Consider the following 22,342-nt stretch of genomic DNA (forward strand, 5'->3'; position numbering starts at 1 on the left):
TTTAAAAAGGTAAGAGGATGTGCACAGTGGCGCACACCTTTAATCCCAGCACGTGGGAGGCAGAGGCAGGCCGATCTCTGTGTCTTCTAGGACAGGTAGAACTACATACATAGTGAGCCCTTGTCTAGAAAACTCTGCCCCCAAAAAGTCACAGGCCAGGTGGTGGCGCCTGTTGGTAACCTCAGCATTAGGGAGCACGGGGAAATGGGGGAGGAGGGATGGATCTGCAGCTCTCCTGATGATTAGCCAGGCATCTCGACCTGGGCATCTGTGTCACACACGGAACAGACCTGTAATCGGACTCACATTCCTAGTACCAACCTGTCTTAGGCTTTCTATTATTTCAACGCATCCCAGAGGCAGGAGCTGATGCAGAGGCTATGGAGGGGAGCTGCTTACTGGCTTGCCTCCCATGGCTTGCTCAGCCTGCTTTCTTACAGAACCCAGGACCAGCAGCCCAGGATGGCACCACCCACAATGGGCTGGGCCCTCTCCATTGATCATTCATTGAGAAAATGCCTTACAGCTGCATCTCATGGAGGCATTTCCCCAACTTAGGCTCCTTCCTCTGGTAAGTCTAGCTTATGTCAAGCTGACACATAAAACCAGCAGTACAACTGACCCCTGGTCAACTTGACACACAAACACACTACTCTGAAGCCACAACCCTTCCTTTCTTATTCATCTCCAAGACCTCACATTAAACATGTCTGCAGGATGAGCAAGGGGAAGAGGGAGGGGATTCCAGGCTGCGAAGTGAGGCTGTGAGGAACGATGCCAAAGGCCTTTCCAGCCCTTCGCCTACCGAGCAGCCTAAGGTGAAACCGAGCTCTCTCCCCCGTCTCTGGGCGGTGCACCTCGACTCAGCTCGGGCTTACGTCATTGCCCGGCTCCCGGCTGGGCGCCGCCATGATGCGGTACGGAAGCTCACAGGCCTCCGCCCGGCGCCTTTATCGCTCCAGCTTTGGCGCCTCAGTTCGAAGCCTCCGGAAGGCGCGGCCGCCGGCAACTGCGCTTGTCTGCCGCTCGAGGCCCCGCCCCGCGCCCACGGGCGCCGCCATGTTGGGGGTCCTCGCTCGGGACGCGTAGGCGTCCGCGTAAGATGCCGGCCGGCGCGCGCTGCTGCCGCCAAGATGGCGTCCATGCGGGAGAGCGACACGGGCCTGTGGCTGCACAACAAGCTGGGCGCCACGGACGAGTTGTGGGCGCCGCCCAGCATCGCGTCCCTGCTCACCGCGGCGGTCATCGATAACATCCGCCTCTGCTTCCACCGCCTCTCATCGGCTGTGAAACTCAAGCTGCTGCTCGGGACGCTGCATCTGCCGCGCCGCACGGTGGACGAGGTGAGGGCGCGGGCCGGCCTCTCTCCGTCCGGGGCGCAGAGCCTGTCTCCGGCCCGCACCTGCGCCGTACCCTTCCTTTATCCCGCTGACCGCGCGCATCCCCGGCTCGGCGCCGCTGGGCCTCCCCACTCGGCCCGCCGCTTGGTGCCGCCAGCCGCTGGGCTGCGCTCGGGGCTCGGGGGTCGTGGGCCCAAGGCCGGAACAGCCCACAGCCAGGCGGGCCCGGCGCGGAGTACTGGACGCTGCCTTTCCGAAGCCTCCCTTGGGTTGGGGCTCTTAGTGTAACTTTCCAAGCGACTGCTGACCTTAATTTTGTTGCTTTTGTCTCACGGAGTATCAGTCTGCTTAGCTTCCTCTCTATTCTGTGGACTCCAGTTCTTTCTTACTCCATGTTGCATCTCTGTGCAAAATATACGATTCTTTGCAAACACACACACACAAATCATGTATGTACAGGGTCTCACTGTGTAGCCCAGGTTGACCACGTACTTGGTGTCCTCCAGCATCAATATCTGGAGGGCTGGGATTGCAGGTCTGAGCCGCCACATCTGACAGCAAAAACACCGAAGCATCCTAGTTTTTCAACATTTCTGGTTACTGTTATATCATTAAGGTTGGTTTTAGTTTTTGTTGCGCTATAAAAAACAAAACTGCATGTTTTTTCAGTTTAGCAAATACTAATAGCTAAATGACCCACTCCTGTTATCTCTCCATACGAGAAAACAAGGCTGCATCCTCCAAAGCGCCTCCATGCTTCTCTGTCTTTCCCACAAGAGTAAACATTCCTCTCTTCTTGCAGGATTATCAATTTGTGTGCATCCCTAGCAGGAGTATTTAGTTTTGGCCTCATTTGAACTTAATATGGTAGCATGTTACCATGTTACATGCATTTTCGGTGTTGTGTGGGTGTGTCTTCTGTCGGGAGACACCTGGACAGATTCATCCAAGTTGCTGCAGACAGTTTGATTTTCCATGCATTATATGGTGTTCCTTCTCCGAGCACACAGCACTTGGACGATTAGGTTGTGGCTAGTTTTTTTTTTTTTTTTTTTTTTTTTTTTCCATTCTTTTATTTCTATTTCATGTCAGCTGGTTCTGTTGTGACTGATACCGGGTGATGGTGAGCATGCATTTTTCTACAAGTAGAATTGTGGGTGGCAGCAGGATTATGGCAAGTGGCTTTTCAAAGTGATATTATCAAGTAATACAAAAACATGTAGGACAAGGAAATGTGTAGGTATTACTAAGATGTTTGGTTGAATGTGTGTCATCTGCTTGTTTTTCTGTTGGGCTGTGTGTGTGTGTGTGTGTGTGAGTTGTTCACTTTTTTTCTCCCCCGATTGTCTATTTTTCTTGACTTGTTGCTTTGGAGGAATATTCTCTTTAACAGATGCTGGCTACTGTCTTAGTCCGATGACATGTTACAGCTGTTTCCCAGCTATGGCTTAGCTTTTTGGATGAAGCTCTTGGTTCCTACCAGGTGGTGTATTGCCTCTCCTTCCCTGTGGACGATGCCTGCTTGGCCTTGTTCCGGAAGGGCTCCTTCCTCGATGCTAGGCACCCTGGCTCTCTAGTTAGCGCTGTACTGTAAACCTCGTTCTCCCATGGGCTAGGACTGGTTTTGTGAAGCTGAGAGTTCAGTTTTACATGTGGCTATGGAACAGTCCAGCAATACCTGCAGATTGACTGTCTTTTCCACTGTGGCTTCTGCTGTGGGTGTTTCTGAGCTTTTTCTTTTTTCTTTTTTAATTTTTTTTAAAAGGCATTTGCCTGTTGTGCTAATAATGTGCTGAGCTACTTACTGTAGGTGGAGTTTTTCCTGTTCCCACCACCTGCTCCCAAATAATCACTCAGAGGTTTAATATAAACTATAAATGATTGGCCAGTAGCTCAAGCTCTTACATTTTAGGTTAGCTCGTATTCCTTATTCATGCTCTGCCACATGACAGTGCCTCTGTTGGCATGGCTTCCTCTGCAGCTGGCTGGCGACTCCTGACTCCCCCTTCTCATCCCATCATTCTGTTTGGCTTTCCCGCCAAACTTTAGCCTTCCTAACTTTATCCTGTCCACCTGTTGGCCAGTCAGCTTGTTTATTTAACTAATCATAGTGACATATTCACACAGTATACAGAAGGATTATTCCACAGCAATTTACTATTACTTTATTGTTAGTGTATCTTGATGTGTAACATGTTTTTAACAAAATTTCAGTCTTTTGATTCTACCAATAAAGACTCTGGAGCCAGATTGGGTGTGTGTATGGGTGTGTGTGAAAGCCTGCTAGCTCAAAGAAGCAGAGAAAGCTGACCTTCCTTCTCAGCTGACATCCCAGAAGCCTCTTTCTCCTGAGATATCTCAAAACCTCTCTTCAAACTGAATGTCCCTCCCTTCTACTTCCTGTGTATCTCTATCTGTCCTCCTCTGTCCTCCTGACTCCCTTTTACTTTCTGTGGTTTCTTCTTCTTCTTCTTCTTCTTCTTCTTCTTCTTCTTCTTCTTCTTCTTCTTCTTCTTCTTCTTCTTCCTTCTTCTTCTTCCTTCTTCTTCTTCTTCTTCTTCTTCTTCTTCTTCTTCTTCTTCTTCTTCTTCTTCTTCCTTCTTCTTCTTCTTCTTCTTCTTCTTCTTCTTCTTCTTCTTCTTCTTCCTCCTCCTCCTCCTCCTCCTCCTCCTCCTCCTCCTCCTCCTCCTCCTCCTTCTTCTTCTTCTTCTTCTTCTTTCTTCTTTCTTCTTCTTCTTCTTTGTGGTTTTTCGAGCCAGGGTTTCTCTGTGTACCTTTGCGCCTTTCCTGGAACTCACTCTGTAGCCCAGGCTGGCCTTGAACTTACAGAGATCCGTCTGCCTCTGCCTCCCAAGTGCTGGGATTAAAGGTGTGTGCCACCACTACCTGGCTATGGTTTCTTCTTAATAATCCTATGTTCACTTCCTGTCAACTGGTTGCTTGCTCCACCTCTTGACCTGTGATTGACTTTGTTTAATTCTGTCTACAGTAGTCAAGCAGAAAGCTCTTGGGTTAAAGGTGTGTGCTAGGGCTGAGCCACACCACAACTAGAAACAGATTTTTCCAGGAAATAATGCAAACTCGGTGAGATAGTCTGCCACAGTGACATGCAGGGTAAAGCTTCCACCTACCCTGCAGGAATGGCTTCAGCTTTTCTTGGCCCCTAGAACTTCTATCAGTCTGTCTTTTTGTGTGTCTATCTTTTTTCTGTTTTCATGTTCGTTCATGTATGCACATCTCTGCAAGTATATGTGCACATGCATGTGGAATCCAGAGGTCCAGCTTAGGTGTCTGCCTCAGTTGCTATACAGCATACTCCTGGGCTCTTCCTGTCTCCACCTCTGTAGTGCTGGACTATAGATGTAGACCTACCGGGCCGGGCTTTTGATGTGGGGATGGGGGTCTGACTCAGGTCATCAGACTGACTTGGCAAGCACTCTACCAACTGAGCCATGTCCTCAGCTCACAGGGTAAATAATCTTAATAGCATAGAACCTTGGTGGGCGGTGGTGGCACACGACATTAATCCTGGCACTCAGAAGGCAGAGACAGGCAGATTGGTCTATAGAACAAGATCCAGGACAGCCAGGACTACACAGAGAAACCCTGTCACGAAAAACTCTACATATACATACATGCATACATACATACATAATACACACACATATATAATATATATTATATATGTATATATAATATAATATAATATAATATAATATAATATAATATAATATAATATAATATAATATAATATAATATATAAAGTAGAGTTTTGTAACCTAGAGGTTTGGGCAGTTATTTAGAACCATAATTAAGTTTTATGATTCTCCTGCATTCGTATATTTCATATTTTTATTTGCTAATGGTATATAGAAACTTTAGACTTTAGGTAAAGAGTCTGAATAGCACCTGGGCTGAGGTCTTCCTTTTTTATTATTTTTGTTTTGTTTTGTTTTTTAGTTTTTGTTTTGTTTTGTTTTGTTTTTGAGACAGGGTCTCTCTACATAGCCTTGGCTGTCCTGGAGCTCACTATGTAGACCAGACTGGCCTGGAACTCACAGAGGTCCATCTGCCTCTGCCTCTTGAGTGCTGGGGATTAAAGGCGTGCACCTGTCTCTGGGCCGAGATCTTCTTGTGACTGTTCTGTGTGTAATCAGGGTTTGTTGGTGTCTTTTCTTACCTCACTGTACCATCTGCTTGCACTCTTGACCCTCCCATTGTAGCATCCTGGATTTGCCTGTTCCTCTGGATCAGCTGTTGCTTTGTATATTTAGGGTTTGTGTTAATAGGTATATCTAACTTTGTAGTTGTTGCAGTTACCTTGTGAACTGAACAGCAAGTGGAGATCTCAGTATTTGCTAATGTTTTATCCTTAGGTCTTTTTAAAATAAGAGTTCATAAAGATTGTCTCACTTTATTTTTAATTTTTATTACATTTATTTATTACATTGCTGCACTTTATATTCGGAGGTCACGGAACACCTTGTGAGAGTAGGTTTTTTCTGAAGGTTGAACTCTGGTTGTCAGGCTGAGTGCATTGGAAGTGTCTTTACTTACTGCTAAACCGTCTTGCTGGCCCTTAGGTCCACTTACGTTTGTTTGGCTTTTTGTTTGTTTGTTTTTAATAAGAGTCTCTCATTGTGCAGCCCTGACTGGCCTGGAACTCACAGAGCTCCATCTTTCTCTGCCTCCTGAGTGCTGGGATTAAAGAAATGCACTGCTGTGTTTGGCCATTGTAACAGTTTTTATCTGACATTAATACTAGCTTAGTCATCTTTTTTCTTGGTGTGTTTGGGTGATTTCAATGAGGATGTCCCCCATAGGCTCTGGGATTTGAGTACTTGGCTCCCAGTTAGTAGCACTGTTTTAGGAGGCTTAGGAGGTGTGGCCTTCCAAGGGGAAGTATATTACAGGGGTGGGGTGAGCTTTCAGATTTTAAGGACTGATCATTTCAAGTTAGTTCTTTGCGTCATCATTGTGGTGAAGATGTGAACCCTCAGCTCTGCTCCAGCCATGAGTTTGCTGCCACACCTCCGTGCCATGGTGGCTTTCATACTGGAACCCCAAACCCAAGTCAACTCCTTGTTCTATAAATTGCCTTGGTCATGATGTTTATCACAGCAATAGAAAATAACTACTATAGTGTTGTCTTAGTTTGGTTTCTATTGCTGTGATAAGATACCATAACCAAAAACAACTTAGGGAGTAACTTATTTCAGCTTGATTTTTTTAAACATTTTTTTCTTTCTTTTTTTTTTTTTTTTAAAGATTTATTTACTATGTATATCGTATTCTGCCTGCATGTGTCCCTGTAGGCCAGAAGAAGGCACCAGATCTCGTTACAGATAGTTGTGAGCCACCATGTGGTTGCTGGGAATTGAACTCAGGACCTCTGGAAGAGCAGTTGGTGCTCTTAACCTCTGAGCCATCTCTCCAGCCCCCTCAGCTTGATTTTATAAAGTCTGTCCTGGAGGAAGTCAGGGCAGGAACTCAAAGCAGGAACTGAAACAGGCCATGGAGGAGTGCTGCTTACTGGCTTGTTCAAACTCCTTTTCTTACAAACCATAGCACCACCCACACGTGGCTGAGCCCTTCCACATCAATCCTAAGTCAAGAAACTGAGTCTCTTGTGGTGGCACACGCCTTTAATCTGAGCACTCAGGAGGCAGAAGTAGGCAGACCTCTGAGTTCCAAGCCATCCAAGTGAGACTCTGTTTCTTTTTTCTTTCTTTCTTTTTTTTTCTGAGACAGAGTCAGAAAGAAAGGAAGGGAGGGAGGGAGGAAGGAAGGAAGGAAGGAAGGAAGAAAGGAAGAAAGGAAGAAAGAAAGAGGAAGTTGTCCCAACAGACTTGCCTATAAGTCAGTCTTATGGAGGCATTTTTCAATTGAGGTTTCCTTTTCCCAGATGATTCTAGTTGTGTCAAGTTGAAAAAACTAACCAGCACAGTTGACCCCTAGTCATCTTGACACACAAACACATTAAAACGTAACTTTTTAAACATTAAAACATCACTGTTAAAACATAATCTCTCCATTTTTTGTTTGTCCCTAAAATCATGTTAATATCAAAATATAAAATACAGCCCAACTTTTTAAGTCCCTGTCTTTTTTTCTTTAATTTTTTTGCTTTCCGAGTCAGGGTTTCTCTGTGTAGCTCTGGCTGCCCTGGAACTCACTCTGTAGGTCAAGCAGGGCCTCAAACTCACAAATATCTGCCTGCTTCTACCTCCCAGGTGCTGTGATTAAAGGTGTGTGCCACCACCACTGGGCAAGTCCTATGGTCTTTTTAAAGTTTCATCACTTTGGGGCTGGAGAGATGGCTCAGTGGTTAAGAGCACTAGCTGTTCTTCCAGAGGCCCTAAGTTCAATTCCCAGCAACCACATGGTGGCTCCTAACCATCTGTAATGAGATCTGGTGCCCTCTTCTGGCAGGCAGGCAGAACACTGTATACATAATAAACAAACAAACAAACAAATCTTTAAAAAAGTTTCATCACTTTAAAAATCGAAGCTCTCTGTAAAAATCCAGGGTCTCAAATTATAATGGACTTACTCTTGAGCTTTTGGGCTCCAAAGGGCTTGAGCAGCTCCATTTCTGACTGCCATCCACAGCATGTACAGCTTGTTTCCTAAGCTCATAGGCTCAAGCTAGCCCCCTCCACAGTTTTGGCTGCCCTTGGTGGCTGTCCCATGGTCCTAGCATCTACAACAAGCCAGGGCCTCCACAGGCTGCACCTTTGCCAATGGTCTCTTGGCCTCTCTGCAGGGACTCAAACCTCAGCTGTTCCCCAGGATGCCTTCAGACCCCAGCTCTCTGCTACCAAAGCCAGTAGCACCTGGGAGACTCACACATGACCAAGTTCAGCTGCCAGCTTGAGATGCAGCCTTTTCCACCCTCAGGACTACAGCTCTGTGTGCTGACCTGAAGGAACATTTCCCAAAAGGTCTTGCCTCAGTGATGATATTTCTTTTTAATCACAGCTGATTCTGCTCAGCTCTTACTGACCAGAAACCACTCAATTCAAAATATCCAGGAACAGACTGGATCGAGTCTTCGCTTCTCTCTGAAAGTTCACACAGCAGGCCTCCATTATCTGCACCGGTTTAAACATTCCTATCTTCCAGGCTCTCAACAGTTCACTAAGCTCTGAGCACTCAGTGGTTTTTCCAGCCAGAGTTCCAAATGTGTCCACGATCCTCCCCAAAACAACATGGTCTGTCTGTCATTCATTGCAATACCCCACATCTGATAGTGCTTTCTATCTTAGTCTGCTTTCTGTTGCTGTAGTAAAGCACCATGACCAAAAGCGACCTGGAGAGGAAAGAGTTTGTTTCAGCTTAGAGTCCATCACGGAGGGGGTCAGGGCAGGAACAGAGCAGAGGGTGTAGCGCAACAGTGCTTACCAGTTTGCTCCCTGTGCCTTATTCAGACGGTTTTACTTGGTTTTGTTTTGTTTCGAGACAGGGTTTCTTTGTAGTCCTGGCTGACCTGCAATTCACTCTGTAAACCAGGCTAGCCTCTCGAGTGGCTTCACCCTACTTTCTTATACCATTATAGCATGGGGTAACACCATCAACAGTGGACTGTGTTCTACCACATCAGTCATCAATCAAGAAAATGGCCAGTGTGGTGGCTTTACACCTTTAATATTAGCACTTGGGAGGCAAATGGATGTCTGTGAGTTCTAGGCTAGCCTGGTCTACATAGTGAGTTCTAGTACAACCAGAGCTACATAGAGACCCTGTCTCAAAAAAAAAAAGAAAAAGAAAAAGAAAAAAAAAAAGAAAAAGAAAGAAAATGAGCCCATGGTGGCACATGCCTATAATATTAGCACTCTGGAGGCAGAGACAAGCAGACTCTGTGAATTTGAGGCTAGCCTGGTCTACATAGTGAGTTCCAGGTCATGAGTTATATGGTGAGATCCTATCTCAAAAAGAAAAAGAAAGAAAAGAAGTAATAGTGCCCCATGGACTCTTGCATAGGCCAGTCTGATGGAAACATTTTTTCAACTGAGATGCCCTCTTCCCAGGTGACTCCAGTTTGTGTCCTGTTGACAAAAACTAACCAGCACAGAGGTGTATAAATGTCTCTCTGTATAGTGTTTATGTATGTGAATATGTATGTAATTCTCAGACTCTGTACAGCCTTATTCTGTAGAAGCTAAGTAAACAACAGTTTTCAACCAATTTCATCAAAGAGAAAGGTGTTTCAGTTTTTCAGTGAGGGATGCAGAATTAGGTGGAGCTGCTAACACCTTACTATGTGGTTGGGAAGTAAGGATGCCTTTGTGTAAGGATGTAGATGGTCACAGAGACAACATAGGAACTGACATAATGGTGCTTGAGTGAATTTAAAGGCCTTGAGGAAATGGGAAGTGCTGCTCCTGAATAGGATGGTACTTTGGAGCATGCTTTCTTGGACCACCAACCAGCTCCCAAGTCAAGACATGCAGACTTACGAAAGCTTGGCCTTAGCTTAGGCTAGTCCCACTGGCTTTTATGACTTAATTTAACCTGTTTCTCTTCATCTCTGTTTTGCCTCAGGGCTTTTTACCTTTCTTTGATTCTGTGTGTTCTACTTTTCCTGCTTGTTCTGTATCTGGCTGACTGCTGGCTGCCTGGCTAGCTGGCATCTGGTGTGTCCCTCTCTCCCTTGTTCTCTCTGTTCTTCCTGAGTCTAGATTTCTCCTATTTTCTGCCTGACAGCCCCGCCCAGCCCTCTCCTGACTACCTATTGGCCATTCAGCTTTTTATTAGGCCAATCAGGTGTGGCTTAGGCAGGCAAGGTAAAACAAGTGCAACACATCTTTACATAGTTAAAATATTATTCCACAACAGCAAGCTACTCCCAAAACTATAGAAACAACATAAACATCTGGCTGCCTGGACAGCCACCTAAGATTCCTTTGCAATGTTGGGGCATCCTTCTTCAGTCTACAGGCCTAGAATATCTGGCAGGCTTTTCTATGAAGCAGGAATTTTGAAGGACTGTCCTGTCTTGTTTTGGCAAAGTTCAGCAGTCACTTTCCTGTGTGTCCTGCATGTCCAGTGTGTACAGCATATTGTCAGCAGGCGAGGCAAGGACAGTTTTTGCCCAAATGGCTAACTTTGCCACAGTGAAAGCAAATTCCATATGGAGTTTCTTCAATGCCCATCATCTTCTTTTGAAGTAAATTGGTGCTGTCCGGAGCATATATGTCTTACTGTCATGAAAAGCCTTAGGTTATTAAACATCTCTAATGCCATATTCTGTAGGTCTCTGAAGCATTTGAAGATCATGTATCTAAAATGTATGTTTGACCTTGAAAACAGCTAACATGACTACAAGTTTGATTACTATAGATGACTAACTACTAACCTGCATTTCTTAATTATATATTACATTTTTAAATGAGCTGCATAAGCATAACACCCCCAAACAAGAGTAGAAACATACATGCAATGTAACATAATTTTAAATTTGTATCAATATACCAAAATCCATACCAATGTAAAATATTTGAGGTTAATAGTTGTCTTTTTATCCTATATTCTTCTCTCTCCCCCTAAATGATGACAAACATCCATAACCTACTGAATGAACAAAACCACCACCCCAACTCTTAGAAATGTGGGCGTTGTGTTCTCTTGACTGCTTCCTGTTGTCTGAGGATGATGCCATCTTTAAGGGACCCTGAGAAAATTAAGATAATGGTCAAGTCCTGGGAAAAGTAGTTATAACCTTTGCTATCCAGTCTCAGAACTGTTCCCATGCTAAGGGATCAGTATATACATCACCTGTCATCTACTTTGTTTGTTTGTTTGTTTGTTTTTGGTTTATTTCTTTGTCTGTAGCCAAGATTTTCAGGAAGTCTCCCCTGACCAAACCTGATCTTTGTTAACCTTGAAGGAATCCACAGCCTTTTGTTTCTTAATGGAAACAAAAGCATAACCTCCTCCCCAGTGCAATGCATTTTCTGAATTCCATTTTAAAGTTAAGGTATCCCTAAAGTATCTAGGCTGGTTTAATTCAACAGTCCCTCTCAGCATCTATCGTTCGCTCATCAACATTCAGAAAATTCAAAGCAGCACATCATCACAGAATCCTGACTCCCTGTGTATTTCCCATCTTATGTGACTTTTTCCTTTATATTACCTTACTTTCTCTTTAAGGACTTTATTATTTTTAAACTTTAGTTTTTCCTATGACTGTCTATACCCATTTTCTTTTTTTCTTTTTTTGGTTTTTTCGAGACAGGGTTTCTCTGTGTAGTTTTGGTGCCTGTCCTGGATCTTGCTCTGTAGACCAGACTGGCCTCGAATTCACAGAGATCTGCCTGCCCCTGCCTCCCGAGTGCTGGGATTAAAGGCGTGCGCCACCACCGCCCGGCAAGGAGACTTATTATTATGAATGCTTGGCCTTATCTTATGCTTGTCCCACTAGCTCTTATAACTTAACTTAACCTGTTTCTCTTCATCTATGTTTTGCCTGGGGACTTTTTACCTTTTCTTTCCTTCTGTAGGTCTTACTTTCACTGTTTGCTCATGTCTGGCTGGCACCTCTCTCTCTTTCTCCCTTGTTCTCTTCTCTTTTCTCATCGTCTCCTGAGCCTAGATTCCTCCTTATTCTGTCTGTCCACCAGCCCCACCTGTGCCTCTTCTGCCTAGTTATTGGCCATTCAGGTTTTTTTTTTTTGGTTTTTCGAGACAAGGTTTCTCTGTGTAGCTTTGCACCTTTCCTGGGACTCACTTGGTAGCCCAGGCTGGCCTCGAACTCACAGAGATCCACCTGTCTCTGCCTCCTGAGTGCTGGGATTAAAGGCGTGCGCCACTACCGCCCAGCTTCCATTCAGCTTTTTATTCGGCCAGTCAGGTGCGTTAGGCAGGCAAGGTGAGACAGCAACACATCTTTACATAGTCAAACAAATGCAGCATAAACAAGTAATACATCTTTACACAGTTAAAGCAATATTCTACAACAGGTTGTCACAGTGGTTACTGCCACAGTCCACCCAGAGGCTGCAGTGTGGAGATGGGTAGATTTGTGGCAGGGGGCATTTGAAGCTGTCACTGTTCCAGGAGGGCAAAACGGGGCTGGTAGCATGTAATTGGCATCTTCTGTCTTGGCAGATGAAGGGCGCTCTGATGGATATTATCCAACTGGCTACCCTGGACTCAGATCCCTGGGTCCTCATGGTTGCTGACATTCTGAAATCCTTTCCTGACACGGGTTCACTGAATCTAGACCTCGAGGAGCAGAACCCCAATGTTCAAGACATCTTAGGAGAACTTAGAGAAAAAGGTAAGTAGCCTATCTTTATTTTACAGTTGGAGGAAGGGGGCCTCATTTTGGAAACTGGTTATCCGTATCACACTGTTGGTGTAATGTGCTGTGGCTCTCCTTTCTTGCATGCTTCAGTCTTCCCCATGCATGTGCTATGTCTGGAATTGTATGGCTTTCTTGCATGCATGTGCTATGTCTGGAATTGTATGACTTTCTCACACGCATGTGCTATGTCTGGAATTGTATGACTCATCCATGGTTGACTTGCCACAGCTGTCTCTCTCCATAAGCTCCATGAAGATGAACACCTGCAGGTTATGTCTTCAGATCCTAAAACATACATATCCTGTCCTAAATAACAAATGTAGAATCATAACTAAGAACCAACCAGGAAGTCGCTAGAATCTGAGGGGAAAACAGGAAAACAGTTGGTGTGGTTTTAGAGCTGCGACAGTGGGAATGTCCGTGCCTCTGATGCTCTCTCCCGCTTTGGAAAATGGAGGCTTGAGGATACGCACTTCTAAATGGCTGCTTGGGAGGCCCTAGTACTTTTTGGGGTTTTGTTAATTTGTAATTGCAGACTGGGAGCACTGCCCTGCACCGGTCACCTCCCTTCCTGGAGTGGCTGATTCTCCTGGGAGCAGTAAGATGAGGCAGCTGGCTTCTCAGGAGTCTACGTCCCTTGCTCATTGGGGTTTTTCAGTTGATTGGGGCAGCTCCTTGGGGTTTTTCAGGCTCTGACCTCTTGGGGACCACACTGAGTCAGGAAGCAGACATGGATAGTTTTATAAGACTGCAGTTGAGTAGAGTCTGGGGTGACCAGGCACCAGGACTCTGTAGTCAGAGGGAGAGGCCTTTGCTGGTGTTGAGGCTGCCGTGTAGTGAAGACGCCTCACTGGTCTCCATGCTGCGGTACGGAGTGCGCTGTGGTTCCTGGACCCCGTGGTCTGTGGCTTGCAGCTAACATAACTGAGGAATCCTTGTCTTCTCTTCTCGCATTTCTTATCTTTAAGAAGCCGCTGGAGAGTCTGATGAGCCTTCCTCTAGGTGGCAGGCCTATCCTTTGGTCCTGACCCACTTGGATGATCTTGGATTCTAGAGATGATAGAACTGGAGTGGTGGGAACCACAGGGGGTTGAAACCAAAGCCAAAGCTGCCATGCTGGTAAATAATGAAAGCCTACATGGAGCCGTCTGCACGTGCACGTGAGCTGTGAGGGTCACAGCCTGAGCTCCCTGCTGCAAGGCCTCTGACTTCTTCCAGTGACACTCTGGTTCTCCACAGTGGGCGAGTGCGAGGCATCTGCCATGCTGCCACTGGAGTGCCAGTACCTGAACAAGAGCGCCCTGACCACCCTTGCTGGGCCCCTCACCCCACCCGTGAAGCATTTTCAGCTGAAGCGGAAACCCAAGAGCGCCACTCTGCGGGCAGAGCTGCTGCAGAAGTGTGAGTGCCCGAGTTACAACAGTCCTGCCCTTTGCTCTGTGGTGTTTTCAGATGTGTTTACTTTAAAAGACATAGCCTATCCTGTCTGTGTTGAATCTGCTGTTTAGAGACCTTAGGGTTTTCAAGCATGGTTCCTGTAATCTCACAAAGTGGAATCTGTGCCGGCCAAGATGGGGTGCGAGGCTGCTGCTTATGTCCTGACCTTAGTCTTGAGCCACATTTGGTCTCTATCCTAGAAGATGTTGGATGATTTCATTAAATGCTTTCCCAGATCATGTCTTATGACAGTTTATATGGAAGGCACTTACTTGCTGGAGAAAGTGTCCTTTAGCCGAATAACATTAAAGCATGGGTTTTAAGAAGCCAGGTGTACTGTGGACCTGGGCTGCAGCTTCTGGAGATACTGAGGCAGAAAGATCACTTGAGCCCAGATAGGCTTAAGACCAGCCTAGGCAACATAGGCTTTTTCTTTCTTTCTTTCTTTCTTTCTTTCTTTCTTTCTTTCTTTCTTTCTTTCTTTCTTTCTTTCTTTCTTTCTTTCTTCCTTCCTTCCTTCCTTCCTTCCTTCCTTCCTTCCTTCCTTCCTTCCTTCCTTCCTTCCTTCCTTCCTTCCTTCCTTCCTTCCTTTCCTTCCTTCCTTCCTTTCCTTCCTTCCTTCCTTCCTTTTTTTCTTTCTCTCTCTCCCTCCCTCCCTCCCTCCCTCCCTCCTTCCCTTCCTTCCTTCCTTCCTTCCTTCTTTCTTTCTTCTTTTTTTGATTTTCAAGACAGGGTTTCTCTGTGTGTACCATTAAAGGTGTATGCCACCACTGCCTGGGTCATAAACTATTATTTTGGCTATGCAGTTAACATTACTAATATTTGTAAATGGCGCTGCTTTTTTGTTTTGTGTTTGGAAAACAGTCTGTGTAGCCTAGGCTAGCTTGAGTTCCCTCTTCTCCTGCCTCAGCCTCCTGAGTGCTGGGATCACAGGCCTGCCCCAAGCCCAGCAAATACCGTTTTAAGGAATCTAAGAAGAGTCTGGAGCCGGGTGTGTCAGTGGGCTGGGGTTTGTGCTGCCTGTCGCCGTGTGGTGCAGCTACTCTGAAAGGTCTCTGTGGAGCTGCTCCAGCGCTGCTGTGGGCAAGTCCGGGCCCTGCCAGTGCACTCGGGCTAATCCTCCAGCCTTCCCGATGAGCCTTCAGGAAGATCTGCTCTTTCTCATGTTATGTAGAACTCGGGGGAGCCTTGGCCTGAGCCTGCTGTAAGGACAGCTGCAGGAACCTGTGAGACATCAGCGCCTCTCAGGCTCCAGGGTCCCTGGGGCGCAACAGGTGGCTGTGATGATTCTGGAGCCACTTAGGTGCAAATTTCCAAACACAGAAAGTCTTGACTGTATCTGAACTTGTGTCAAGCTACTTAGCGACCGGGGGAAGCTTAGGCACATGGGCTTACAACAGATGGTGGCTTTATTATCTGGTACTGCTTTATTACAGCTTTGATCATCTCTTTCTCTTTAACATTCAGCTCTTTCTCATAGTTGGCATTCACTCTGTGCTAACGGAAGACTCTCTCTTGCTGCTATCTCTTAAATGCCCCATCACTACCCTCTTAAATACCCCATCAGTGCCCTCTTAAAACCCCATCAGTGCCCTCAATGGTATTTTCTTGGCTTAGGTCATCACTTTAGAAAGCCAATGCAGTTTATAGGGAAATCTAATATTTTCTACTGAGGGGCACAAGAACAGAAACACTTCTGCAATACTACCTCGGTGTTAGTCCTTCCATGGCCAGAAGAGTCCCCGGGGGAATGGAGCAGAGTCGGGCAGAGGTCTGAGTGTCCACGGATGAAGACAGGCATCGAGTCAGGAACATCCAAGGGGAGAGACTTAGCCATGTGCTCATTTCAGGCCCTCTGTCCATCTAGGTGCTGCCGCAGGATCTGTTCCAAGACAAGCTTTGGTTACCAGAGCAAAGGGAAGGCATCAGTGGATTGAGTTCCCCCTTTTGGAGGAGATACAGTGGAGATTAAGTTGAACTTTAACTGTTGCCCAATCAGCGTGTTCTCAGAAACACCTAGAAACAGGCCCCCAGGGTGAGGCTTGGCAACCCGGAAGCCATGGAGTGAGGGGTTGGCCACCTCTGTCTTTCCCGCCGGGAAACCAGAGCCTCCTCGTGCTGTAGTTCTTTTCTCCTCTCACCGTCTGGCTGCCCTGAGAACGATGACGAAGAGACAGAGTTTCTCTGTGTAGTCCTGGCTGTCTTGGAACTTGTTGTATAGACCAGGCTGGCCTCAAACTCAGAGATCTGCCTGCCTCTGCCTCCTGAGCCCTGGGATTAAAGGATGTACCACCACTGCCCAGTGAAAAATAGACTTCTCAGAAGCTCTGACAATTACAAAATAGCAAAAAAAATTTCTACTCCTTCTTAGCTTAATGTTAGATTTTATACAGGCAATGATTTATAAAATAAGTCACCAGGAAACAATCCGTCCTTTTTCTTTCCTTTTCTCTCTCTCTCTCTCTCTCTCTCTCTCTCTCTCTCTCTCTCTCTCTCTCTCTCTTTCTCTCTCTCTCTCTCTCTCTCTCTCTTTCTCTCTCTCTCTCTCTCTCTTCCTCTCTTTCTTTCTTTTTTGAGGAAGTATTAGCTGTAAGGTCAGTGGCATTACTGGCTGCATTCTTGCTGGGTTATCAAAGAAGTCACCTTGGGTATTTTTCGAGTCACCTTTGTTGAGGTTACTTTATCAGCTGAGCGGCCCTGTGATCTAAGAGAGCCTTGACCCTGTTCTTTTTTACATAGCCACCGAGACCGCCCAGCAGCTGAAGAGAAGCGCCGGGGTGCCATTCCATGCCAAGGGCCGGGGGCTGCTTCGCAAGATGGACACTACAAGTAAGACTCTGTGTGCTCTCAGGCCAGTGCTCTTCGTGCTTGCCAGGCAGGGTGGTTTGACTTTTCCTCACCAGAAAAACCACTCAGACATTAGTCCTGACAGCCAAGACCCACTGGCCCTGCAGCTAGTAGCTAAGTCTGAGGACAAGGGAGGCCTACGGCTTACCATCCTGCCGTTATCACTGCAGGGCGTGGTTCTTCCCCTGATGTGGCTTTTGCTGTAGCGTATGCTCCACCTTGCTTCCCATGCCCCTGAGGACAGGCACTGCACAAACTTTTCTTTAAGGAGGAATAGTTTGACCATCACTCTCCGTCCACCTCTGACCCAGCTTGTAGCACAAGGCATCCCAAGTGATGATAGATGTCTATAGGTACACCTTAGCACAGAACTCAGGTGCTGAGACACGAGGACAAGATGAAGTAGGGACAGTTCCTTCAGTGGGTGGCCCTCCAGCACTGAGAGACGTGTAAGAAAAGTAGAAAGTCAGTATTCTGAGACTTGTTAAGGTCACACAGCTGAAGATAATATGCCTTTGTCCTTAGCAAGAATGTCAGTTGGTGTGTCTCCCTCTGTTGGTCAGAGTTGGTTCGCCATCTGGATAGCTCCTGTCCTACAAGGTTTGGAGCTCACTGGTGTCTTAGCCAACGGTCAGCTTCCACTGCTCAGCCTCCCCAGAAAGGCTATGAGTCATGCACATCCAGAGTATCAAGCCTGGGTCTTCCCAACAGACCTTCAGGGATGCTTTTAGGTTTGTGGGTCTGAACCAGTGTCCCATCACTGCATGACACTGGCATACACAGTCCGCGTGGGTTTTTGTGTTTGTGGGTTGTCTTGTATTTTCTTCATTACTTTATTACTGTATGTGGGTGGGTGTTTTGTGTGGGTATATGTCTGCACATGTGTGCTGTGCTGCTGGAGGCCAGAAGAGGGCGTCAGATCCCTGGGACTGGAACTAACAATGGGGCTGGGTATTGAACCTCTGGAAGAATAGCCAGTGCCCGTAACCACTGAGCCTTTGCTCCAGCAGAGTTTGGTTTTGTTGTTTTGTTTTTTCAAGACACGGTTTCTCTATGTAGTCCTGACTGTCCTGGAACTCGCTCTGGGAACCAGGCTGGCCTTGAACTCAGAGATCCACCTGCCTCTGCCTCCTGAGTGCTTCGATTAAACGTGTGCACCACCACCGCTCTGCCCAGCCCTGAGTTCTTTTTAGCACAGAACAAAATGTACAAAGTGCAAAATGTGATATGAGAGACTAATTTGTATGGGGCTCCCTGAGGCAGAGGCAGCCTTGCTCAGCCCACCCTGTGCTCAGAAGCTGCTGTTATCACTGACATCAGTCTTTTCTGTAGCCCCTCTCAAAGGCATCCCGAAGCAAGCCCCCTTCAGAAGTCCCACAACACCCAGCGTCTTCAGCCCCTCTGGGAACCGGACTCCAATACCACCTTCAAGGACGCCACTGCAGAAAGAAAGGGGTGTAAAGGTGGGAAACCCCTCTTCATGTCCTGGCAAGACCAAGCCTTGATTTTTGCTCTATAATTAAATATGGAATGTGTTTATTTTGCCAGCTACTGGATATTTCTGAGCTGAATACCGTTGGTGCTGGCCGAGAGGCAAAGAGGAGGAGGAAGACTTTAGGTGTGTATGGAGCATCTCAAGTCTGGAGGGAGGTTGGAGGCATTGCAGCCTGGCGTGCTGGTGGTTGGTTCTGCCTGTGTGTGTCTAGGTGCTTTGGGGTTTCCTTCCGGGTCCAGTATTTCTGAGTGCTTTATATTAACACAGTGGTAATGGGACTTTTCCCCGGAGTCTTTATCTGGGGGAGGGAAGGGAGTGACTTTTGAGACATGGCTTATATACTGCTGTCCAAGCTGGCCTCAAACTTGTAGCTTTCCGAGTGTTAGGATTACAGGCTATAATGCCTGGCCCAAGGAATCACTTATGCTTTGCCCAGAGACCGGAAGACACAATGCTGCTTTGCATTTGACCTACTCAGAGGACACTTGTGACCTCTGAACTGGAGCTGGGTCAGAGAGACACTAACCAAGGCTCTTTATTGACAGACACAGAGGTGGTGGAAAAGCCCACCAAGGAAGAGACTGTTGTTGAAAATGCCACTCCTGACTATGCTGCTGGCCTGGTGTCCACGCAGGTAGGACTTCCATGCAGTGCAACCATGGGCATGCATGCTACAGAGCACTTTCAACTGTTTCCAGGCCTGACACAGCCAAAATAATGTGCCCCATCTTTTCCTGATTGATAGCCACTAAGATGTGTTCTGTAAAAGTGTGTGTACAGATGTGTATGTATGTAAATGTATGTGAGTGGCAGAGCCTGACTTGGGCATCAACCTTGTGTTTGGAACGAACCTGCTTTATACTGGGATTACTGCCTGGAGTGTCTCCATACCTCTGTACCTCACTTTCCTCTCTGTCCAGTGGGTATGGTTCTTGTTTAAGACCTCAGTGCCCTGAGACCAGGTCTTGTATGTAGGTTGGAAGGGTGAGTCAGCCAGAGCAGCTCTTCCCCAGAGGCTGGCTGTGGAAATAGAAATAGGTTTTCAGAGACATAGGTGCAGAGTTTACATGTGTGGAGGCGGAGTGTGGCCCTGTTGCATGGTGTGATCTGTCTCTGAGCTCCTTGCATTGCTGAACTTTTTCCATGTGTCAGTTTGGGACCATGGGGTGGTAGCCATGGCTTAAGTTTGGAGTCTAGCAGTCTGGAGAAGCCACTGTCCCTGTCCTGGGGATATGTATACCTGCTGTCTTGCTCCATTGATGGGCAGGGGCTGATGCAGGCTGTCCAGCTACCCCAGGGAGGTGTACTGAAACCCTGACCTCTGCCTGAAGTGATCATGGCCTCTGTCTTCCAGAAACTCGGGTCTTTGAATAGCGAGCCAGCACTTCCCTCCACAAGTTACCTGCCCTCCACCCCCAGTGTGGTACCGGCCTCCTCTTACATCCCCAGCTCTGAGACGCCCCCTGGTGAGTAGCCTACAGTCTGCTAAGCCAGTATTCCCTCAGCTCACACAAGGACTTGCCCTGGGGTTAGCGGGATTGAGCCTGTCTATTGGTTAGTGGGTCAAGGGTCAGTTAAGCAGCCCTGCTGAGGCAAAGAGAGTGGTAGGTTTGGGGAAGCTGCTTTCCAGTGCCTTGTCACCAGCACCCAGGTTATGGGAAACTTGTCATAGACCAGGAGCTAGCCAGAGTCCTGGATAACTGAAATCTGTGGACCTAGAAATGCCTGAGGATATAGGTTCTGCCCTGCTGGGTAGTAGTGCACAGGGCTCATGTCCCTGGCTATGCAGGCCTGCAAGGGCTTCTGGTCAGCAGTGATGGGAGCAAGACAGGGCAGGCGGGTATAGGACACAATTGCTGTCATGACCGAGATGGAGCTGAGCCTGCTGCCTCTACAGAAAATGGTGTCTGGGGCAGGCAGCCTGGAGAGCAGTGGGGGATGAGTAGATTAGGGATGTATTCCTTTTCCTGGACAACTCTCCTTAGTAAACCTGCTTTGCCTGCAGCCCCTCCTTCCCGGGAAGCCAGCCGACCGCCGGAGGAGCCCAGTGCCCCAAGCCCTACACTGCCAGCTCAGTTTAAACAAAGGGCGCCTATGTATAACAGTGGCTTGAGCCCAGCTACGCCAACACCTGCAGCACCTACCTCGCCTCTGACACCTACTACTCCCCCAGCTGCCACTCCCACTGCTCAGACACCCCCAGTGGCCATGGTGGCCCCACAGACCCAGGCACCTGCCCCTGTTCAGCAGCAACCCAAGAAGAACCTGTCCCTCACGGTAGGTACCCTGGCAGGTTTCATGACCATTAGGTGGATGGCGTAGCTTTGCCTGTTTGCAGCTGGGGGTGTGTTGGGGTGAGTCTGGCAGGGCCAGTGGGTGGAGGCAGGTGGCTCCAGCAGCCCCATCCTCTCTTTACAGAGAGAACAGATGTTTGCTGCCCAAGAGATGTTCAAGACGGCAAACAAGGTCACTCGGCCAGAGAAGGCCCTCATCCTGGGCTTCATGGCTGGCTCTCGAGGTGCGTCTGTGCTACTAGGCCTGGGAGGTGCCCCCCATGGGGTGGGGGATGGGTTCCTTGGCCCCAGGCACCTGCCCAGCAGTCCCTGCTCCCTACAGAGAACCCATGCCCGGAGCAGGGGGATGTGATCCAGATCAAGCTCAGCGAGCACACAGAGGATCTGCCCAAGGCAGACGGCCAGGGCAGTACCACCATGCTAGTGGACACAGTGTTCGAGATGAACTACGCCACGGGCCAGTGGACACGCTTCAAGAAGTACAAGCCCATGACCAATGTGTCCTAAGTGCCATCTCTGCTGCTGACCTCATCAGGCCAGAAGACAAGTTTTGCTGGCTATGCTGAGTGACCCGAGCAGATGCCCAAGGATGTGCTCCACCCAGCACCTGCCGTGCACAGGCTCCTGGGCCCCAGGCTGGTTTAAGTTTTAGATCATTTCTCTGGGGAGTGTAGACTTTTTTTTTTATTATAATGGGTTAGTTTTTGTGTGATTAAGATACTTTTTTTTTAGATTCAGTATTAATATTTTAATGCTAAACCAAAAAAGTTCATTTTAGTGCCTGTTAAGACTTTTACCTTTATTTTTTTTCTTCTAAAAAACTGCACTAGCTGAGAGGACTTTCTTTGCTTGTGCATGCCCTCCCTCATGAGGCTGAGGGGACCAAAGGTGACACCCGGCAGGCTAGGCTGTGAGGGGGGCTATGACCAGCCTCAGTGCCACTGTCTGCCAGGGATTTGTATATGCTTTTTGTACAGTTGTAAACATTTCAAACCTGTCTCTGGGTACCTATTTTCATTGTAAAATGATATGAGTATTAAAGTTTAGTTTTTCTAAAGAAAGCCCACAGAGCTGTGTTGCAAGCTAGCTTGACTCCCTGCTCTGGGACCAGACCCCTCCCTCTGCAACTGTCAGAACCCCAGGGGAGGAGAGGCAGAGCTGGGAGATCACCAGACTACCTGAAAACAGGTGGGTAATGTCCATGGCAACCTTGGGGTGCTCACTCTGTAGAGTGAGGCCACAGTCACAGGCAGCAACCGGGAAAGTCAAGGCCACAGCTAGAGCACTGAGAAATGGGCCTAAGCCTGCTGCCCAGAATTCGTAGCACCCAGGAAGTTGGTGGATTCAAACACAGTTCCATATAAAAAAAAAAAAAAAGTATAAGAAAAAGGCCTTTAAAGTTTTTTAATAAAAAAATACTCAATACAGTTTTCCAAACACAACTTTTCCACTTTAAATGCTATTTTTCCCCAACTGGTAATTCTCGTCCATATTTCTTATTTCTTCCCCCCTCCCCCCCAAACTTCAAGTTTTTAAGCTTTCACTATCAGACCTGGTGACAGTACCCAGCATTCCTAAAAGGAACCTGACTGTATATTGTATGAAGTTTAGACACCAATAG

The 22,342-nt window shown here is 47.3% G+C and overlaps 1 protein-coding gene across 1 annotated transcript; it reads left to right on the top strand.

Annotated features, from left to right (window-relative positions):
* Positions 1-916: 916 nt before the first annotated feature.
* On the top strand, positions 917-21,782 carry Nelfa (negative elongation factor complex member A). Its single transcript, XM_006972873.4, has 11 exons — positions 917-1,343; positions 12,450-12,621; positions 13,888-14,049; positions 16,825-16,914; positions 18,265-18,395; positions 18,481-18,550; positions 18,973-19,061; positions 19,782-19,893; positions 20,433-20,704; positions 20,846-20,945; positions 21,044-21,782. Exons 1-11 carry the CDS (start codon positions 1,134-1,136, stop codon positions 21,226-21,228), a joined length of 1,593 nt encoding a protein of 530 aa, XP_006972935.3. The 5' UTR covers positions 917-1,133; the 3' UTR covers positions 21,229-21,782.
* Positions 21,783-22,342: the final 560 nt, after the last annotated feature.

The sequence above is a fragment of the Peromyscus maniculatus genome, chromosome 10, assembly GCF_049852395.1.
Source record: "Peromyscus maniculatus bairdii isolate BWxNUB_F1_BW_parent chromosome 10, HU_Pman_BW_mat_3.1, whole genome shotgun sequence".
Taxonomy (NCBI): domain Eukaryota; kingdom Metazoa; phylum Chordata; class Mammalia; order Rodentia; family Cricetidae; genus Peromyscus; species Peromyscus maniculatus.

Coding starts and splice junctions, on each gene's coding strand:
- Nelfa (XM_006972873.4), top strand. CDS start 1,134: ATGGCGTCCATGCGGGAGAGCGACACGGGCCTGTGGCTGCACAACAAG. Junction 14,050..16,824: donor GGCAGAGCTGCTGCAGAAGT/GTGAGTGCCCGA, acceptor TTTTTTACATAG/CCACCGAGACCGCCCAGCAG. Junction 18,551..18,972: donor GAGGAGGAGGAAGACTTTAG/GTGTGTATGGAG, acceptor CTTTATTGACAG/ACACAGAGGTGGTGGAAAAG.